The sequence below is a fragment of the Podarcis gaigeae genome (assembly GCF_964106915.1).
Source record: "Podarcis gaigeae genome assembly, chromosome: 12".
Taxonomy (NCBI): Eukaryota; Metazoa; Chordata; class Lepidosauria; order Squamata; family Lacertidae; genus Podarcis; species Podarcis gaigeae.
In genome coordinates this window covers 4,782,817-4,804,166 of record NC_139688.1, presented here as the reverse complement: position 1 = coordinate 4,804,166, position 21,350 = coordinate 4,782,817, and the positions used below count along the sequence as shown (strand labels likewise).

Below are 21,350 nucleotides of genomic sequence, written 5' to 3'. Positions count from 1 at the left end.
AAGGCAAGGGAGTGGGAATAGCCTCCCTCTGCAAAATCCCTCTGCTGCCCAGAACGAAACCTTCCCTGCTGCCGTGCCCAAGAGGGGGAAACTGCTAAGCTGGAGATCCTTTAAAATGAGGGAAGTCTTACGAGGGTAAGTCTTTTGCTGCTCTCAACCCCCAGCCTTTCTTCTCGGTCAGAATGACTTCAACATCTGCATGCTGCTTCCTCTGAAACCGCCGGTTGGAGCAGTAGTCCCCATTGGGGCACCTTGAGGAACTAAGCAGAAGGAAAAATTATGTATGCGTTAGTAACCATGTGGATATTTACTGGCCTGCTTGTAGCCGACACTCTACAAATCGCACACACGTTGCTCTAAGGAAGCACATCAAATCCTACAAGTCTCAGATTTTGAACTTAGGTACCATGATGTAACTGATCTCAACATTTCTAATACACCTTTTCATTATGCTCAAAGCTGCTTACAAAGAATATAAGCTTTACAAGCAGCAAGGCAATCCAAACCAGTCTTACATTCCTCCAAAGCAGTCGCTTCTACAACACTTCAAGAAGCAGATTCACTCTCAGATTAATGAACGTTTCGGCATTTTTAAAAGAATCATTAACATGTGTACCTATTCAGCATGCAAACTATTTTACAAGTCTTAATGTGTCTGTTAAGCCAATGTATGAACATCACATATAACATACCAGTAATTATCACATTCAAATCTAAGATCGATCACATGAAACGAAGACCCAAAAGTTTTGCTATAAAGAACCATGAGGATCCAAGGAGATCTAGTACATTGGTCAAGACCCACATGGACCTAAGGTGGGGGTCACACAAGAGTCTTCTTGTCTGATAGGTTCATTTTTTTTTTTTGATAAAAGGAGAAAAATAGAGAGAACTGCCAAAGAAGAAGAAAAAAAAGGAAAGGAAATAAAGACAGAACTGTTGGGAAAAATGAGTCAGACTGGGGGAAAAGTTGAGTCCCAGGTCTACTAGAACTACTGTTCTAGTAATATCTCCTCTCCTATATCCAGATAGAATCTTCACACCAAAATGCCTAGGAGACCATGGGCATGGTTCTCCCTCATGTGAGACCTCCCTGAAGTTCTTCACTTCAGATGAAAGCTTAAATGATAGACAGGTCCTCTGTTACAAAAAAATAAAAGAATCCCTGCACATGGAACATTTGCATGCAAAGAGAAAGCGGTTTAGAAACCTGCTCCCTGACATTTAATGAGTTTTCCGCCAACCTGATGACCTCCACATGATGTTGCACTGGAATGCCCATCAGCTACATCCAGCATGACTAATAGTCAGGTCTGATGGGAGTTAAGAGTTATATAGTCCAAAACATCTGGAAGGCACCAGATGGGGAGGAAGGCGGAGCTGGTTTATAAAGCAGAGTATTCCACCATGGGTGATTCCCATTCCCACCCGCGGTATGAAATGGTAAAGCCCAGACATGGGTTATCATCCTAGTCAGACCTAAGAGATGATGACAGAGAGGTTTTGTCGAAATAGCAAGTTTTAAAGAGGCATTTGATACAGCTTCCCTTTGCCGGTTTAACTAAACTGAATTCCAGAATCCTCCAACAAAAGGAAAAGAATGCAACTATCACGCTGTATGTACTTTTAACCCTGATATTTCCCTCCATCCTGACTTTAAAAAACTCCAGTACAGTACACTAGTACCAGAAACTTGGTGCCGAATAAATTTGAGTGTTTCTGTTTGAATGATGACAGAAGACTACTATAGGTACTTTTTATCTGAAGTATGGAAAATGTATCACTGGGAAGCAGTATATTTGCATAGAGATTTTACTTTCTTGGGCTCCGTGATTACTGCAGATGGTGACAGCAGTCACAAAATTAAAAGACGCCTGCTTCTTGGGAGAAAAGCAATGACAAACCTAGACACAGCATCTTAAAAAGCAAGAGACATCACCTTGCCAACAAAGGTCTGTATAGTTAAAGGTATGGTTTTCCCAGTAGTGATGTATGGAAGTGAGAGCTGGACCATAAAGAAGGCTGATCGCCGAAGAATGGATGCTTTTGAATTCTGGTGCTGGAGGAGACTCTTGAGAGTCCCATGGACTGCAAGAAGATCCAACCTCTCCATTCTGAAGGAAATCAGCCTTGAGTGCTCACTGGAAGGACAGATCCTGAAGCTGAGGCTCCAGGACTTTGGCCACCTCATGAGAAGAGAAGACTCCCTGGAAAAGACCCTGATGTTGGGAAAGATGGAGGGCACAAGGAGAAGGGGACGGCAGAGGATGAGATGGTTGGACAGTGTTCTGGAAGCTACCAGCATGAGTTTGACCAAACTGCGGGAGGCAGTGGAAGACAGGAGTGCCTGGCGTGCTCTGGTCCAGGGGGTCACGAAGAGTCAGACACGACTAAACAACTAAATAACAACACTGGACTTCCGGGTTAGCGCCAACATCTAATGGCGGATTCCCTCCGATCTCCGGAGGGAATCGGCTCAGTAGGAATTCGGTCTTGCCGTGCCGGCGACGCGGGGACCCTTAAAAACCACAGGCGCGGATGCCTGTGGACGTGGTGACTCGGCGGGCACCATTAGCGCCCCCCCGACCCGCAAAGGAGCCTTTTTAAAGGCTTCGGAACGGGGGACGGGGAACGGGGAACGGCGCGGTGCTGTGAGTCTTATGCTTCCCCTGCTGAGCGAAGCCGCATGCCATGGATGGAGAGCGCTGACTTTTTCCTTTAATATTCGGACCAAAAGCAACAACCCGTGAGTAACATGGAAATTGGACTTAAAAGGAAAATTCTCTTTTAAAATTCGGTACGATCGGGGGGAGCGTAAAAAGGAAGTCTGCCCCCCCTGTTTTGTAGACAAGGTAAAGCAAGGACCAGCCAACTAAAGCTGGGAGAAAAAGTTGTCATTTTGGACTATTATCTCCACGATTGGACAGTATAATTGATCTTGCTGGAGGATAATAATTGGTTTGAATTAAAGTGCAACCCCCCGGGACCCGGGTGTGATCTGCGAAAGAGCCTGCTGAAAGATACGGACTTTGACAGCTGTCAAATTAGCTGTCAAAGTTGGGAAATAAAAGGAAACATTGTTTTTCGTGATTCTGCTGGTTGGACTTTCTTAGTTTGGATTAAAATTGTTGGGAGCAAAGAAAAACAAGTTATATTTTGGTCTATTGGATTGGAATTTTAAGGACATTAAGTAAATAGAATCCCCCTAGAGGGGAGTTTTGGAACATTGTAAGAAATGGCTCTCAGTGGAAAATTACTTGCTGAGCTGGGCAGGACTTTTTATCTCCTGGGAAAGTTCCAGGAGCAGTGCAACATCTTAACAACAACAGTAAATAATCTTGTGGGAACAGGAAAAGACTCGACACAAGTTTTCGACTCTGAACAAGTAACCCTTGAAGTTGAAACAGAAACAGCGACAGCTGAAGAAACGAAGTTTGAAAAATCCCAAGAGTTATATGAGGACATGCTGGAAATTAAAGATGAAGCCATAAGGTTTCAGAAGACAAAACTGGACCAGAGACCTGGTAGCATAAATTTGATTGAGAAGGAAATTGGAGCTTTTGGGACATATAGATTTAAAAGATTCAAGAAACAAAACTTGAGCTCCATTTCTAAATACAGAGGGCTGCTGGGAAGTAAAATGGACATTACTAGGATAGAGCTTCTTCTAGAGTTGGTATTGAAAACAAAGGACTATCAAAAAGACCGGCAGAGAGAAACTGAAAGAGGCTTAAAAGCCTCTGGTGTTTGGGATCCAGGCTGAGAAATGGACGCATTATGGACATTGATTTGGGATCAAAACCGGGAAAGGGAGGGTGAGATTTGGGAATCCGAAGGGTGATATAATTTGTTTAGATTTTGTTTATATGTTCATTTCTTTTTTGTAACTTTTATGGAATGTGGAAAATCGTGAAAGAAAAACTTGGGCCGACTTTAGGAAAAAGGTTTAAGATTGGGTTAGAATTGAGTTTTTGTTAAATTAAATAGTTATTAGGTTTTAAAACAAATTGAGGAATGAAAGAAAGATGAAAAGGGAAATGAATAGTATGACTTAACAAAACTATTAAATTAAGGTTGAGAAATAAGATAAGAACTTGCTGAGTGGATAGTAATGAATTTATAATACAGAAGGGGGAGGTGTGAGGAGGTCGAGGAAATAAGGTTTAAAAGGAAAAAGGGTTTGAAATTATACTTGTTTTTGTCTGTGTATGTCTGTGTATCTTTGTGTATTTTTGTGTTTTAATTGAAACTTTAATAAATATTATTTATAAAAACAACAACAACAACAACACTGATAGAGGGTTACATTTTAAGGTATGTTCTCTCCCCCCCAACCGATATCTATTTGGAATTTATCCCAGATTTTCGGAAAGAGGAAAACATGATCTCAACATTTATAATACACCTTTTCATTATGCTCAAAACTGCTTACAAAGAATATAAGCTTTACAAGCAGCAAGGCAATCCAAACCAGTCGTACATTTCCTCCAAAGCAGTCGCTTCTACAACACTTCAAGAAGCAGATTCACTTGACCGTAATCAACGTTGTGCCTGCTGTTTTCAACAACCAGAAAGATTATTGCGTTTTACATCCAAACCTCTTTTCCTTGTGCTGTGTGTCATGATGTGGGCGTGTGATGACAGCAGCAGACTAACCTTCAAAAGGACACTTACCATTCTATCATGAGTAGACGATTAAGACAGTCTTCTCCACACGCCACCTCTCCTTGAGCTCGCTCATCTTTTGAAAGTGTGGGACATTCACACAGCATCCGCTTGATGTCACGGTGGGATTTATTCTTTTTCCTATGCAGCGTTCCAGAAAACAAACTTTAAAACTGACCGCATAATACCAGCTAGGACTGAAGAATTTATCCAAAATAAAAGTACAGCAGGCTTTTAAATTTTAACACATGTTACTTCAAAATGCCTTGAGGTAATACAGATGTTTTGAGAATTCCCACTGATTTGACACAAACCCAAGTCAAAACTGCAGTGGGATTCACACATCAGCCGATAGCATGAATTTTTTTGCATGTTGAAGAAATTCACAATTTCAGGATCGCGGAGCTAATTCAACCAAGTAGGTTTCCAACTCTTTTTTTTTTTTTTGGTGGGAACAAAACTTTAAAATGTTTCTGGATGCCTTCAAAAGGCTTATAAACTAAGCAGGTGCTTCCAAGATTGTAACGCTTGAGATTTTTACAGTAGCCTTAATGTTTGCTTGCGTTAATATGGAATTATTACTCACTCCTACTGAACAGCACACTGAATATAAAACTACCTAATACAACATAAGGAGTATGTAAAAGGGCCAGTACTCGTTTTGGAAGGGGCTCTTTCAACCCCAACTGGCACTCTGTACCAGCCTGATATACTACTATGAACCACAACGTCATTTCCCCCTATTCTAATATTCTTACTGCACACTACAGTGGTACCTCCGGTTGCAGACGGGATCTGTTCCAGAGGTCCGGTCAGATCCCGAGGTTTCCGCAACCTGAGGACCGCTTCTGTGCATGCGGCGAAACCCAGTAAAAACAAGAGGGTTACGTAAACGGAGGTTTGACTGTATTATACTACCCTGGGCAAACAATTTTCACATTATGGCACGCTATTCCCATGTTAGCATAAAAGGCGTTTTTAAAAGTAAGAGGCCTATTACCTTTCCGTCAAATACACATTTTCTTCAATGAGGTCGAAGTAACAGGGCATTTTCCCTTGCTTGGCAAACTCTTTCCAACGCTGCGAGTCCCTGAAGTCTTCCATGAAACACAGCGGACGAACCATTGAAGAGTCCTGAAGTATTGATGGCAACCGCTCTCCCTCTGTCTTGACCTTCTTCCTTTCCCGGTAGTCGGCATCGCTCTCGGAGTCACTCTCTAAATCCGTCCTCCTTTTCTTCAACGGTCCCCGCTCTTTCATGTCATTCTTCTCCAAAACCTTATTTGCCTGCTTTTTCCTCTCACTTGGGGCCATTGGTTCTTTAGTGGAGTTGCTGCTTATCTCGTGGGCCTGCACCGAACCCTTCTCTCTAGGGTCACGTGACTGAAACTTCACCGGCTGGTTGGGGAAGAAGGCGTGGCTTTCGTCAACCCAGCGGTCAACCTCTTCATACTCTTCATGGTCTTCTGTAAGCGAATCGGGAACCTGCCCTTGCATTTGCTCGTAGCTAATCTCAGAGGGTCTATTGGTCAACCTTGGATCCCAATAGCCATTGTCATGCCAGTAGTTATGAGGCCCAACAAATGTTCCCGGAGCTGGGGGGTAAACATAACCTGGGAAGATGCCATAGCTGCTATCAGGCTGTTGGTATGTACTGCTTGGTTTCTCTGGTTGGGAGAAATCCCACCCCAAGCTACTCAAGTCTTCTGCTGAATGGAAGCCATCCTCTCTGGAGAAATCTCCAGTTTCCATGGGCTCGCCAAAACCAGACTTCCCCTGCCTGCTGTCAGGCTTGGAAATACTGGTCTGCAGCCTGGACATTTTGTCGATCATTTCAAAGTTCTTGGAAAGATAATGCAGCTCCCCTTCTTGCGATACATCAATTGATCGAGCCACAGACATGCTCTCAGTTAATATTGATCTTTCATCTGGGTTTGGCTTGTGAATAAAACCTGATGTCTGCTCTGACTGACTCGTACTGTCAACGCCATCGCTCTGAGGGTGGGGGATACCAGGCCGGAGGTCTTCACTCTCTGTTCTGTTGAGCTCAGTAGATATTGCTAGCCTCCCCTCTGCATCCCTAGAAGGCAGATACTTGCTTTCATTTTGCAGGCCATTATTAGATCCCACGTCATCCGGCATTTCTTCACAGAATGGCCTGCTGGACTCTGGCCTGCCATCTTCCCAGTGATCCACATAGCGTCTGTTACTTTGGCTGTTCCGGGAGGAACACGAACTGCTCTCCTCCATGGTTATGGTAGAATTCTTTGGAATGACCACAACTGACTGAAGGCGGTTCCTTGGAACACTGCTATCATCTGAATCAGAGTCCTCGGTGTCACTGTCATCACTGTCCTGTTCACTCACACTTTCAGCTGTGTCAGAATATTCTTCGTGGTGGATGGAAGTGAGCTCAGGGGTACTGCCTCTACTGTCACATCTGGGTACTTCCGCAGCAGTTTCTGTTTCTTCTACCGTCACAACAATATCACAAGACGGAGACAAAGCGTCTGAAAATGCAGATCCTCCCAAGGAGTCATCGCTTTTTTCATTTACCACCAGGACTTCAGGAGCGTGGGCCTTCAAGTCAGCAACTACAGTTCTTTCATCAAGGACCACAGAGTCTTCCTCATCGTCTGGCTCCTCTTTCTCAGAGTCTTCTGCTGGCATCTCTAAATAATAAGAGTGCTCGTTTTTAAAAGGCGATTTTGTTTTCTCTACAACGGAATCAACATGCGAAACATCCAATTCAAGTGCTACTTCGGGACACTCCAAGAGTTCTTCCTTCTTTTCCTCCCCCAGAGTTGTCTCTGGGTGGGACAACACATTTTCGGAAGCCTGTTGTTGCTGCGCGATACACTGATTGTCGAATTTCTCTTCCACAATATATTCTTCTGCAGAAGAATCTCTGACTGGGCTGCACTCTGATAAGCTGAAACGTCTAACACGTTTTTCATCCTCATGAGCAATTTTTGACGGATTCTGATCTTCGACATCAGCGTACGTAAACTTTTCAGATGACTGGACATCCACAAAAGGTTCTGGAGTAACAGATGCATTGGAAGGCTCAGCTTCAATTTCAACTTCTGAATAATACAAAGAAAGAGCTGCATCATCTGAAAGATAGCAGGAGACTGGATCTTTGGTTTTCTCACAAGGATCTGTGAGATCATCCGCTTTGTCTGCATGTATTTTAGAATTATTTACATTCACAATACAAGAAGGTACACAATCATATTCAGAGGAAATTGACTCTTTCGTTTTTTCTTTAAGAAAACTGTTGGAGTCACTCAGGAGGACAAGAGAATCATCCGGATCGTGTCCTTTAGACTGATACACACACTGAAACCCATTAGAAGGTAACTTACTCAAATTTGGACTATTGACTGGAAGTGGTGGCTCAGTTCCGTCTAAACTATCATCAGATGTTACAATTTCTTCGATTTTGGGGGCACGGAACAATGCCCTATCACTGGGCCTTCCTTCTGGGGATCCATTTATATTCAATTCTACTGGAGAACAAGTTCTTAACGGTTCATGTTTTACCTTGATTACAGACTCCTCTTCCTTAATACTGTCATGGCTATCAATTCCTGCAAGTACATTTGATTTAGAAATAGGAGACATCTCTTTTGATTCATTTAACTTTTTGAAAATAGGTGAATCATTCAACTGATTTAACGGAGAAACAGTCCTTTCTGTTTCTGGCTTCTGTGCAATAGCAGTTTTCGTTTCACAGCTTTGTACACAAGACGCCTCCAAGTCTATACAATTAGACTGCTCTCTGGTTTCCTCAGATTCTGTACAACAGAAAGAACTTTTAAATTTATCAGACTTTGGAGTAGATGTCTTTGAAGAGGAGGACTTGTGTCGGGAAGAACTTACACTGCTCTCTGCTTTAGTGTGGGATGATGTTCCTCCCCGATGACGCAGCTCATTGACTGGAGAGCACTTTTTTGATACGTCACTTTCTGAAGTCCTTTTGGAGTCCCTGTCTGATTTTGTAGGCTTTCCTTTTCTCTCTGAGTCAGCATGAGAGGATTCCAACTTGCTATCCCGCTCTGACTTTGAATAAGAAAAAGAGGTCCTAGAGTCTCTGTAAGATGAGGAATGAGAGGATGTACGCCTGGAGTCTGTAGACCTGGAGTACGTCCTCCGATACTCTTCTTCGGAATCAGAGCTCTCTCTTGTCCTGCTATCCACGTACGAACGAGAATATCGTGTCTTCTCTCTGTATGGTGAGCTCCTGTGGTACCTCCGGTCAGAGTCATAGTAATGTGACCGGTCAGATCTGGAATAGGAAGAACTGGTTCTGGAACCTCTCTCCGATCTAGAACGAGAACGGGATCTGCTTCGCCTCCTCTCTCTTTCAGATCTGGAACGGGAGGAAGAATACCTCGAGTCTCTCTCAGATCTGGAGGAGTAACTAGAATATTTTTCATCCCTTTCAGATCTAGACCGTGACGAACTTTTCACCTGCTCTTCAGTTCTGACAGAAGCAGAGCTCTTTCGCGAATCTTTTTCCTTCTCTGAGCTGGTCGATATTTTAATCTCGTGAGATCTCTGACTTGAAGAGGTCCTCACGGAATCTTCATCAGATTCGGAACCTGGCAATGCTCCATCAGACACCTTCCTCTTGGAACTCTGTTTCTTAGAACTTTGAGAAGCACCCTTTGAAGCACTTGAAATGTCCTCCTCCCTCCCAATATGGGAATCTCCTTTCGCTGGGACTGGATCTGCTTCTTCAGGAATAACCTGAGCTAGCTGTTCTTCGGAGCCTTCCAACACAGCATTTTGCTTAATGTTCAGTTCTAAAGTTTCCTGAGCTGCTTTCACTGAGGGCTCCTTTGCTATGCGGACAACAGTTTCTACAGGCGATGGCAACAGAGGTGCGGCTGCTGTCTGTACTGCTACTGGAAGTTGTGGCAAAATTTCTGGGGTTAGTACTGGTTTTGGCGCTGGTAGTGTTTGTGGAGGGGGCGGAGGAGGTGGGGGAGGAGGAGGAGGGGGTGGCGGCGGTGATGGTGGCAATTCCACGAATTCTGCTGCAGCAGCTGGTCCGACAGTTGCTGGTGGCAGTGGCATGGCGGCAGCAGGGGGCGGCTTTGTTGTAACATTCAGCAGGTGTTTCTTAAAGTGGATCTTGCCCAATTCCACCTTAGGCTTTGGGGGTGAAAATTCCTCCACGACATCCGGATAATCCCCAAGATCCAGTTTAAATTTAGAGGCAATGTCAGTTTGAAGAGGTGGGCCCAGGGAGCTTGGAGCCTCGTTTTGCTTGTCATTCCCAAGGCCGGTCAGAAATCTGTTCTGCAAAGTTTTCTTGGTTAGGCTGAAGCTGAAGGACACCTTTTGTCTGCCTTGTTCCTCAAGGTTAACTTTTGTCCGGGTGCCTTTGGGCAAGAAGCGGCTTGATGCGACTCCTTTGAACACTGTCCCTTTGACAAAGCCAGGTTTCTGCGCATTTTCCGTCTTGCCCTAGAACACAAGAAATCAGCTGGTGAAATCATGGCTTTGAAAATTGTACTCACATTGCAGCAAGAAAGGGAAAGAAAGGGAAATACAAAAAGGACCGGAAGGCAAAAAATAAAAATAAAACAAAATAAAAAAATTCCTTCCAATAGCACCTTAAAGACCAACTAAGTTAGTTCTAGGTATGAGCTTTCGTGTGCATGCACACTTCTTCAGATACACAGCATGCACACGAAAGCTCATACCTAGAACTAACTTAGTTGGTCTTTAAGGTGCTACTGGAAGGAATTTTTTTATTTTGTTTTGACTATGGCAGACCAACACGGCTACCTATCTGTAATAAAAATAGGGTTGGGGGTGACAGGGGTCCTCTAACATAAAGAGTCATGAGTTGCTTAGACCAGTGGACAAGCTTAAGATACCTAGAAGCCTTATTATAAACCTCGAAAAATATCACCTGACACATGTTGGCCAGCTGCTGTTAAGGCTTCCTTGTGACCAAGGTAATACCCCAGTAGCTCATTTTTTGACCACATCCCCACCAGGCACTGCCCCATTTTCCCTACTTTCGGCAAGGTGTAGGGCAGGTGTGGAATCAAGGTGCGTCACCAAAAAACAGGAAGCCACAGGACACAAATTCTGAGCTGTGGCAATGCAGACTGCAGTATGAACTTCACATTGGACTAGATTACCCTTGGGATCTGTTCCAACTCTACAATGTTTTATTCTATGATAGACTGTGGAATACCTTTCCTCTTAGACCCACCTGGTGCCAACCTTATTTGCATTTTTAGCAATTCTAAATAAGGGAACAAAAACTATGATGCCTCTCATCTGAGATGTCCCAGCCATGTATTCTCCTTCCTTTCAAGCAAAATGAAACTAAACAAAAACTTTAAAAAGTTCAGCTGTATCCATTATAGTGTGTGTGTTTTTGTATGCATGCACAAAGACACACACATATATAGTTGTATTGTATGAATATGTTAACGTTTTATATTCTCCACTCCACGGTATAATGTACTGGCAACGCCCAATTGACGTGCGTCTAACTGACTATGCACACTAGCATCACACTGAACCTGAAAGTAACTTTAAAAATGGCAAAGGCGGCCCTAAAAGACCCCAGAATGGGCAAAAGGGTGTAGAAACAGAACCTAGCAACCCCTTGAGCCTTTGCAAGTGCAATCCCAGGAGCCCTTGCAACAACCATTCATTGAGGCCTGTGGAAAGTTGGAGTTTGAGCAAGGAAGTTGTATGGAGTTTAGCATCTGGTTAAGTGCAGGTTTTTAAAAGGGTTTTACAAGGGTTTCCAGAGGTTTAGAGGGTGTTTGCAGGCCTTTTCAAATGTGTTTGAAATATACACGATTTCACATAACCCCCGTGTAAATTGAGAGCTGCCTGTAGGATGGTACCTTGGTAGTTGAATGGCTTGGCTCCTGAACGCCGCAAACCCAGAAGTGAGTGTTCTGGTTTGTCAACGCTTTTTAGAAGCCGAATGTCCGACACGGCTTCCACTTGAGTGCAGGAAGCTCCTGCAGCCAACCAGAAACTGCGTCTTGGTTTTCAAACCGTTCCGGGACCGGGAGTTGAACAGACTCCCAGAACAGATTAAATTCAAGAACCAAGGTACTACTGTATTTCTGTTTTTAAAAGGTAAGTCACTTGGAGAACTTTTAGGTAACAAATGGAATCATACGAATTCTTTTTCAAAAAAAGACACAAAGAAACATAGTTTAGAATATACTCACATCATTTTCTTCTTCTCTGTTGTAGTCCATCAAGAAGGCATGCAAAAAAACAGGACAGAGAAAGCATGAAAACTAAGTGGAAACAAAAGGTGCTTGCTTTTCAGGTAAAACTGCTTTGCCTGTGCTTGCTACAGAGAGGGTCTGATCATTTATATATTTTAAAAAGGCATCACCGTTATTGACTTAAAAGGACTGTTTTCTCCAGGCTCCATTACATTTAGGCAAAAGGGGGATACTCTGGCATCTCATTCCTGTATCTAACAACCTGTTAAAACAAAATGGGAGGAATCTTAAGCTGTCTGCTTCCAAGGAGAATATAGCATGTCAGGGTCCCAGCAGTGCAGAATGTCTATCTTAAAGGTATGTCTTACATCTCTTAATCCCTCCTGTGTTACAATTCATTGGGATTTTAGAAATAGGAATTGAGGCACAGGACTGTGTATGCCAGCCACCTCCAAGGAGGAAGAGGTATTTAATTTTGGAGAGAAATCATTTTCCAGAATTTTCACATTCAACATACATTTATAGGGTAAACCTTGTTAAAGCAAATTAAGCTTTCCGTTTTCAATTATTTTTCTTCTTTATACACCCCACCCCCAACTCCCAACGTGTTCCGAATGATTCAGCTTCTACTTTTACTAACAAATTAAGGTGGAGAAATCATATTTTCTAGCAGGAAGTGATGAAAAATAAGGTAAAATAGTAAAAATAACAGAAAATCCATATAGCGAAGGCACTGCCTCTTGTTCTTAAACCCTAAAGGACAAATAGGTTATTTAGTGATCTTCATAGGAATATGATCTCCCATCACATTCATCACTAATTACTACAATTAGCACATTCTAAAGCTCACAGCTCAGTGACACAGTACATATTTAGAATGAAGGACTCTGATTTCGATCACTGGACTCTCTAGGTAGGGCTGAGAATAACTTCCAAAAGGCCCTTTATAAAGCAAGTTTAATGTTCTAGTCACCACATTCATATTTTATTCCTCCTTTGTGGTTAAACCCTAGTCTGATTTAGTGCACTTTGAATGGGTTTGCCTTCCACTGTATTGAGCAAATTATTTGCTTCTGAGTTACTACTGTAAAACTACAGAAAAGATGCTATTTTTACATTTCATGCTTCAACCAATGGGAAGTTCTGAGATGGACATTCTAAACCAGGGTTTCCTAAACTTGGCTCCCCAGCTCTTTTTGGACCGCAACCCCATCATGCCTAGCTAGCAGGACCACTGGTCAGGTATAATGGGCATTGTAGTCCAAAAACAGCTGAAGACCCAAGTTTGGGAAAGTCTGCTCTAAGGTGTAAAAGCAGTTAAGTTGGTATCTATCTCCAGTGCAACCACAATGGCTCCAGGAATGATACCACAAGCACTCCAATAAGACGCATACTAAAATATATGTTATTTTAGTCTCCACCCCTATCATTTGGCCTGGACACTGAGGTCCTCCTTTAGAGGGTCTTCTGGCGGTTCACTCACTGCGAGAAGCAAAGATGCAGGGAACCAGGCAGAGGGCCTTCTCAGCAGTGGCGTCCTCCCTTTGGAATGCCCTCCCATCAGATGTCAAAGAGATAAAGAACTGCACAACTTGTAGAAGACATCTGAAGGCAACCCTGTATCAGGAGATTTTTAACGCTTGATGTTTTTATTATGTTGTTAGATATGCTGCAAGTTGCCCAGAGTGGCTGGGGAAACCCAGCTCGATGGGCAAGGTATAAAAAAAAAATAATTAGAATTATTTTTAACTACTTTTATAAATGGAATTGTTTTTAAATGTTCCTGTAATTTTTACATACGGAACAGTTTTTAATTGTAAAATCAGCATTTCTCTAAAACCGTTTTCTCAAAAACTGTTTTATTACTAAAGAACACCATCTGATGAAAACAAGAACACCAGAACACGTACAACTCAGCAAAGTGACACGCCTCCAAGCCAAGCCGTGGTGATTTGGTAGCTCTGGAAGCAAAACACATAAATGGGCTATTCAACAACAAAAGGCCAGCTCCATGCAAGAAGATAGCATTCAGTGAGTTAATAAATTCTATGGAAGATACTATACTACAAGTAGTACCAGCATCTCACCAGTATTTTCGTTAGCTTCTATTTTTCCTGGATGAAAACATTTCAAGATAAACATAAACATCCACTGTTTTATGCCTTTCACACATTGCCAAATAAATAAATGCAAGAAATAATTCCTGCTTGAGTATCTTCTTTAAAAAAAAACTTGACAGGGCTCCTTCTGTGTGTGACCGCAGACAGAAAGGGTTCACATAGTGACCAGGAAAACGTAATGGCGTTACAGAGTCAGATATGGTTACGTGACTGTCTCCGAAAAACAAGATGAAACCCTCCCAATCTGATCCAACGTCTCAGAATGCACCTCTTCATCCACATGCTGCCGCAATTTCATGCAACGGCACCAAGGCATGGGAGCATCTATCTGCTATTTTAGCAACTGGGAGATGTTTTCCTTTACTCACCAGATGCACATGCCCAGCGGTCGAAATTTGCCAGCTGCATTTTGCACCTGGCTATCGGCCGCTTGTGGCCAAGGCAAGATGCCTGGGCACCATGATGGTGCCTGGCGTCTCCACCGTATGGAGGTGCCTGCCTGGGGAGCCTTGGATTGTGACTGTTTTCACACACTAGCTACACATCCTGTAGAATTCCATCCATCACATTTTATCTACGCAACCAGACGAATTTCATGAACCCAAAAGTCGTATTGAAAGATACGGCTTTCAAGCGGCCTGGCCCCAAAATGGCAACTAGGCATTCCATTCTGGTGACTGTAACCCTGGTTACATCTTAAAAACCCTGGTTGTATCTTAAAAAGCAGAGACATCTCCTTGCCAACAAAGGTCCATATAGATCAAGCTCTGGTTTTCCCAGTAGTGATGTATGGAAGTGAGAGCTGGACCATAAAGAAGGCTGATCGCCAAAGAATTGATGCTTTTGAATTATGGTGCTGGAGGAGACTCTGGAGAGTCCCATGGACTGCAAGAAGATCAAACCTCTCCATTCTGAAGTAAATCAGCCCTGAGTGCTCACTGGAAGGACAGATCCTGAAGCTGAGGCTCCAAGACTTTGGCCACCTCATGAGAAGAGAAGACTCTCTGGAAAAGACCCTGATGTTGGGAAAGATGGAGGGCACAAGGAGAAGGGGATGACAGAGGACGAGATGGTTGGACAGTGTTCTGGAAGCTACCAGCATGAGTTTGACCAAACTGCAGGAGGCAGTGGAAGACAGGAGTGCCTGGCGTGCTCTGGTCCAGGGGGTCATGAAGAGTCGGACATGACTAAACAACTAAACAACAAAAAAACGTGGTTTAAGGAGCCGTTTGGTGCCTATCTGATATATCTGAGTTTCTAACACTGCACATGCAAACTGTTTCGCACAATTACACAATGGCATGCAAAACTTCACTAAACTGGGAAGGAGGGGCAATTTCCAGGGGTCAAAAAAATCTTTGTGAAATGCAAATCCCTCCCCCCTTCAGCTAAAAAAAGAGGAAAAGAAAGAAATAAAGATGAAACACTCGGTACTCAAATGGGGGAGCATGTACTACTCGATTGCTGGGAAGCAGCAGTAAAGATCCTCAGAATTTAACTGGCCAATTTGAGAATGGTTGTCAATTTAAATATATACCCATAGCACATTAGTTGCTCTTGTGAATCGATCTTGCATTGAAAATGACAGCATTATCACTCAACAGTATCAGAGCTTCCTGTCATTGCTGTTTTTTCTTCCAACAAACTGTGAGCTAGTTGAAAGCATGGTGATGCCTACGACCAGCCGTGACCATCCTTCACTGATGGGTTTGGATTTCAAAAACACGGCAAAATGGTGAAAGGAATATTGCAGGAAGATGACATAGCCTTAGTCTGTCAGTTTGATGTATTTGCATGCTGGTTAAAAGTAATCTTCTCTCTGTCAAGGTGTAAACCTTTGGTTTGAATGAGGGGGAGGGGGCAATGCCCAGAGACATTATGCATGTTATGAAAGTCACAAGGTGCAACTACACTGACCACAACTCAAGCGGAATGACGTATGAAGATTATTTTCATGGCACTAGCATAGCTGTATTCCAGCAACACCCATGTTTTCTGGAAGAGGTTTCAAATGAAAAGGCATCCCATAAATATCGCCCAGAAGAATTATTTTTTGTCAGAGATAGATCATTCACCTGGAGTATTAAGTATTAAGGAGCATGTAGGTGACCAAAGAGGTAGTGGAACTAGGAGGCAGGTGTTTCTAGAGAAGGGGTCAGCAACCTTTTTCAGCTGTGGGCCAGTCCACCGTCCCTCAGACCTTGTGGGGGTCCGCACTATATTTTTGGGGGGGAAATATGAACGAATTCCTATGCCCCACAAATAACCCAGCATTTGAAATAAAAGCACACATTCTACTCATGTAAAAACACCAGGCAGCTCCACAAATAACCCAGAGATGCGTTTTAAATAAAAGGACGCATTCTACTTATGTAAAAACATGCTGATTCCCGGACTGTCTGCAGGCCGGATTGAGAAGGCAATCAGGCCGCATCCGGCCTCCAGGCCTACCCCTGTTCTAGACTGTGTCATTCCACAGAACCTGCAAAATTTCAACAGGCATTCCTCAAAGACAAGCTATTTTTGCTTTTGCTGTGCAAAATATTACACGTTCTGAGAATAACTGCATCCAAAGTAGCAAGAATACACCACCTTCTCCAGTTTGTGGCGTCTACAAGGGCTGCATACTTCTGTTGTGGCAGGCAACCTCCATCAAACGGAAGCACGGCTACACACATCAACTATGATAAGGAAAAGTTACCAAAAACAAACAAACCCAGAATGTGAATTTTTTTTAATGTGGTCATTTTACGCCTGCACTTTGCAGGAAGGCTTTACGTCTGAAATAAAAGGAAACCCAACACGAACAATCCTGCAAAAGGATGCTTTAACACAATAATCAGTTTTCTGAGTGGATTTATAGCATTTATATCCCACTTTTTTCTCCACTGTGGAATCAAGATGGCATGTAAAGGGGGCCCAGGCAGTTTCCCTCACCCAAAGCACTGATCAGACCCAGACTTGCTTAGTTTCATCAATTTACTGGTAGGTAGCAGTGTTTGGATTATGGTGCTGGAGGAGACTCTTGAGAGTCCCATGGACTGCAAGAAGACCCAACCTCTCCATTCTGAAGGAAATCAGCCCTGAGTGCTCACTGGAAGGACAGATCCTGAAGCTGCGGCTCCAATACTTTGGCCACCTCATGAGAAGAGAAGACTCCCTGGAAAAGACCCTGATGTTGGGGAAGATGGAGGGCACAAGGAGAAGGGGATGACAGAGGACGAGATGGTTGGACAGTGTTCTGGAAGCTACCAGCATGAGTTTGACCAAACTGCGGGAGGCAGTGGAAGACAGGAGTGCCTGGCATGCTCTGGTCCGTGGGGTCACAAAGAGTCGGACATGACTAAACGACTAAACAACAACAACAACAACAACAGCCGTGTTGGTCTGCCATAGTTGAAACAAAACAAAATAAATAAAATAAGATTTAAAAAAATTCCTTCCAGCAGCAACTTAGAGACCAACTAAGTTAGTTATTGGTATGAGCTTTCGTGTGCATGCACACTTAATCAAGTTTGCTGTATCATGGACTTTTAATATCATGCCCTGGCAAGATTAATTTTTTTTAGTTAGTATTTCAAATATACTGGCAAATCAAGAACTTGTCAAAATGTCCTGCATTTAGACAATTACCTGCCCAGAAGGCTTGCCAAACTATAATTCCTCTGTGGAATTTTAACAAAGGCAAGTGAAGAATATTTCACAACCATAGGAAAACATTGTGCCAATAGTCATAAACTGGGGGGTGGGTGGGAATAGAAGATCTTTGTCTTCCTGCCAATCATGAACCCACGCAAGTTCTCCTTAACACCAATGTTCATAGGAAAGTAATGATGTAGACAGCCCACATTAGACAAAATTACAGATTCCTCACCAGGACAGGCAATATCCCTTTCCATGATATTGAGGAAACCCAAGAGCTGTTCAGGATCATCAATGAGAGATTACTAAAAAAGCAATAAACCCCAACCATAATTAAATTCAGCTGTTAAATTATCATTGCTGTCACTCAGCAGCTGATAGATGTAGCTATTAGTTGCTAGTGGGGTGTTTTGTTTTGTTTTTAAAAAGAGACAAAATGACTTTCAAGTTTTATCATGTTTGGATAATTACTTGCTAATGTGCCCAGAGATAAAATTACTGCTATTTTCCAGGATTAAGTGAAATAAATGGCACGTTAATTTACTACGAGCAATTATGCAGCTGGTAACACTGTACCACTGTCCCCAAAGCATCCCCTTCTTTTTTTTGGGGGGGGGGGACCTTCTCTGTTCTTACCTCATGAAAAGCAGGAAGATCCAACAGAACTGTTGGGGAAGGAGTCTAAGAACTGTACCTGTTTTAAAAGTATGTAACTCAATATCAGCACTGGTTGTTGTTGGCCTCTACACAGTTACATCTTTAACTTCAGACATTGCAATATATCGTGATGTTTAGGTAAAGGTAAAGGGACCCCTGACCATTATGTCCAGTCGTGTCCGACTCTGGGGTTGCGGCGCTCATCTCGCTTTATTGGCCGAGGGAGCTGGCATACAGCTTCCGGGTCATGTGGCCAGCAGGACTAAGCCGCTTCTGGTGAACCAGAGCAGCGCACGGAAACACCATTTCCCTTCTCGCCAGAGCGGTACCTAGTTATCTACTTGCACTTTGAAATGCTTTTGAACTGCTAGATGGGCTAGGTGATGTTTAGTTGGCGATATATCACAATCTTGAAAACCAGGTATCGCCCAGCCCTAGTTGCTGGCATACCTAATTGCTATGAAATAACCATATGTGTGGGATGTGGGTGGCGCTGTGGGTTAAACCACAGAGCCTAGGGCTTGCCGATCAGAAGGTTGGTGGTTCAAATCCCCGCGACGGGGTGAGCTCCCGTTGCTCGGTCCCAGCTCCTCCCAACCTAGCAGTTCGAAAGCACGTCAAAGTGCAAGTAGATAAATAGGTACTGCTCTGGCAGGAAGGTAAACGGTGTTTCTGTGCGCTGCTCTGGTTTGGCAGAAGCGGCTTAGTCATGCTGGCCACATGACCTGGAAGCTGTACGCCGGCTCCCTCGGCCAATAAAGCAAGATGAGCACTGCAACCCCAGAATGGGCCACAACTGGACCTAATGGTCAGGGGTCCGTTTACCTTTACCTTTAACCATATGTGTAAACCTAAGTCAGCCTTCACCAGAATAATAGACCCCAGATGCTTTTTATTTTCCTTTCATTACAGAGGGCCGGTTAAAAATGAAGCAGGAAACAAGTAAGGGAAGACCAGCCTTGAAGACAAAATTTGTCTGGTGGTGATGGTGTGTGGAAGAGAAAGCAAGATTGGCTGATACATGAATAATTAGCATATACAGGCGTGGCCCGTAATGTGTGTATGTAGGTGTATACAGCCTCTCTCCCCTATGATTAGAAAATTGGGGAGTAGCCTGTAGAAAGATGTACAAATCAACGGCCACAACCGGGAAAACACTTCATTTAAAAGTTCCCACAGGTGTGGGAGACACCCCATCACAGAGCCATGCAATAAACTGATTTCCTTCTCTATAACCAAAGCAAGAAGTAATATACGTATAACTATGGCCAAGTCTCTGTTGAAACCTGGAGTATTCCTTTCTCCATTCTAAAATCGTTTACACAAGCTTTACACTGAGATGACTCAAGCCTTGTTGAACCAATCATCGCCATGTGAATAAACACAACCTTTGGAAATGCATAGTACTGCTCTATGCTGCCCTCGGGATTATATTCTTGGCTGTACAACACATTATTCCAAACAAAGAACCACCCCAGCAGCCAGCAAGCATTTGATACCACTTGTGGTTTTAACTGAATAAAAGGTTTGTTTATACAGCGTTGTAGATTAAGCGTAATTTAGCTTTCTCGTTCTTTGTAAGCTCTGGATATCAAGCAGCTGGCACAATATTTCGGCTGACGGCAAGCATCAACTCAGGCTCCAAACAGTCCTCACCAGGAGACACCTTCTTTGGCAACTCCACCTAGATTTCAAAAACATTTGTGTATCCCAAGTCTTAGAAAGAAGGACAAGGAAAAGTTCTCTGGTGTGGCAGCTAGAAAGGGATCTGTATCCCATCTGTATGGACACTCTTTTTGCGCGATGTTCGAAACTCATATATATAAGCTAGGTGCCAAATGGCCCCTTAAACCAAGGTTGCAGCCGCCAAAATGGAATGTCTAGTTGCCATTTTAGAGCAAGACAGCTCTAAAGTCTTATTTTTCAAAGGATGGACTGGCTGCGATTGATTCTCAGTTAAGCATCCGGCTAGTTCAGATGACAACCTTGAGCTAGGTTAAAGAAGTCACTTGACCCAGAAGTCCACATGTATATTGGCCTATTCCAACCTCTTTTGCTTAATGGCGGCTGCTCCTGCTCCAGGCTGCACAGAAAAAGCTATTTGGTTCCAGAAATTCATTCAGACTGTGCAGATAACATGTAAGCGATAAAATTCTACAGGATGGTGTATTAGTGTGTGAAAACTGTCCAGATCCAATGATCTCCATATAGTGGAGATGTCAGGTCCCATCCTGGCACCCAGGCATCTTCAGTTGATCGCAAGCGGTTGAAAGCTAGGTGCAAAATGTGCCTGGAGAATTTTGAACACTGTGAGGGAGGAGAAGATTGACAGCAGAGTTGGAAGATGAAGGACTAGATGCGAACTGTTCAGGCACAACACCACAACCTCAAGCTAAACCCTGGGCTGGGAAATGCTTGGCAGTGCTCTGTGCCAGCCTTAGGGGTTCAATTGTGCGACATTCCCAGGGAAGGCACTCTGCGTCTCATGAGCCATGAGAATGTCCCACAGCTCCTGGCCAGAATAAAGGCCACCCTCAACCAATAGATGGGAGATGGGAGGCACTGAAAGATGACAATGACAGCAACCTGAGAAGGTGCAACGGTCTAGGCAAATTCAAGTAGACTTGTAGAGGCTGCCTGGTTAAGTCAAGGCCCTATGAGAAAACCAGGAGCAGGAGGAGCTCAAGAGATAGATTGGAGGGCGGCCAGCAACAAAGGGAGCAATAGGGCAGGTGACTAATCCAATAGCAGCCTGTAGCTCAGGAGAGGCTCAACAACTGCCTTGGAATTAAATGCAGGTTGCCCACTCTTCCACCTGGTTCTTTACCTTGATAACAGAGGGAAATAAGGCCTGATTCAACTACTCACAAGGGAGGGCTAGCCTGAACCTGTGTCCTGCAGGTAAACGCTGATGTCCAAGTGGCAGCTAAGAAGCAACGCAAGGCTCCAGGCAGCAGTTTCTCTTTTACACCCAACCATTCCTGGCAAAGCTTGCAGAACAGAAACAGCACCCAGCCACCCCCTTTTCCTGGCAGATTCA

At 43.6% G+C, this 21,350-nt stretch overlaps 1 protein-coding gene and 1 long non-coding RNA gene across 3 annotated transcripts in view; one reads left to right on the top strand and one right to left on the bottom strand.

Annotated features, from left to right (window-relative positions):
* SETD2 (SET domain containing 2, histone lysine methyltransferase) overlaps positions 1-21,350 on the bottom strand; it is a 90,232-nt gene that overhangs the window by 54,367 nt on the left and 14,515 nt on the right. For both annotated transcript variants that reach the window (XR_014556474.1, XM_083703872.1), the window contains exons 3-6: positions 11,889-11,904; positions 5,666-10,143; positions 4,675-4,806; positions 132-260 (exon numbers count right to left, since the gene is read on the bottom strand). Coding sequence is in view for 1 of the 2 variants with exons in the window: in XM_083703872.1 (XP_083559998.1) it covers positions 132-260; positions 4,675-4,806; positions 5,666-10,143; positions 11,889-11,904 (4,755 nt within the window). In the remaining variant the exon portion in view is untranslated. The remainder of the gene's footprint in view (positions 1-131; positions 261-4,674; positions 4,807-5,665; positions 10,144-11,888; positions 11,905-21,350) is intronic.
* On the top strand, positions 9,466-14,088 carry LOC310827890. Its single transcript, XR_014556529.1, has 3 exons — positions 9,466-9,604; positions 11,914-11,992; positions 13,763-14,088. It is a non-coding gene; the product is annotated as an uncharacterized lncRNA (long non-coding RNA).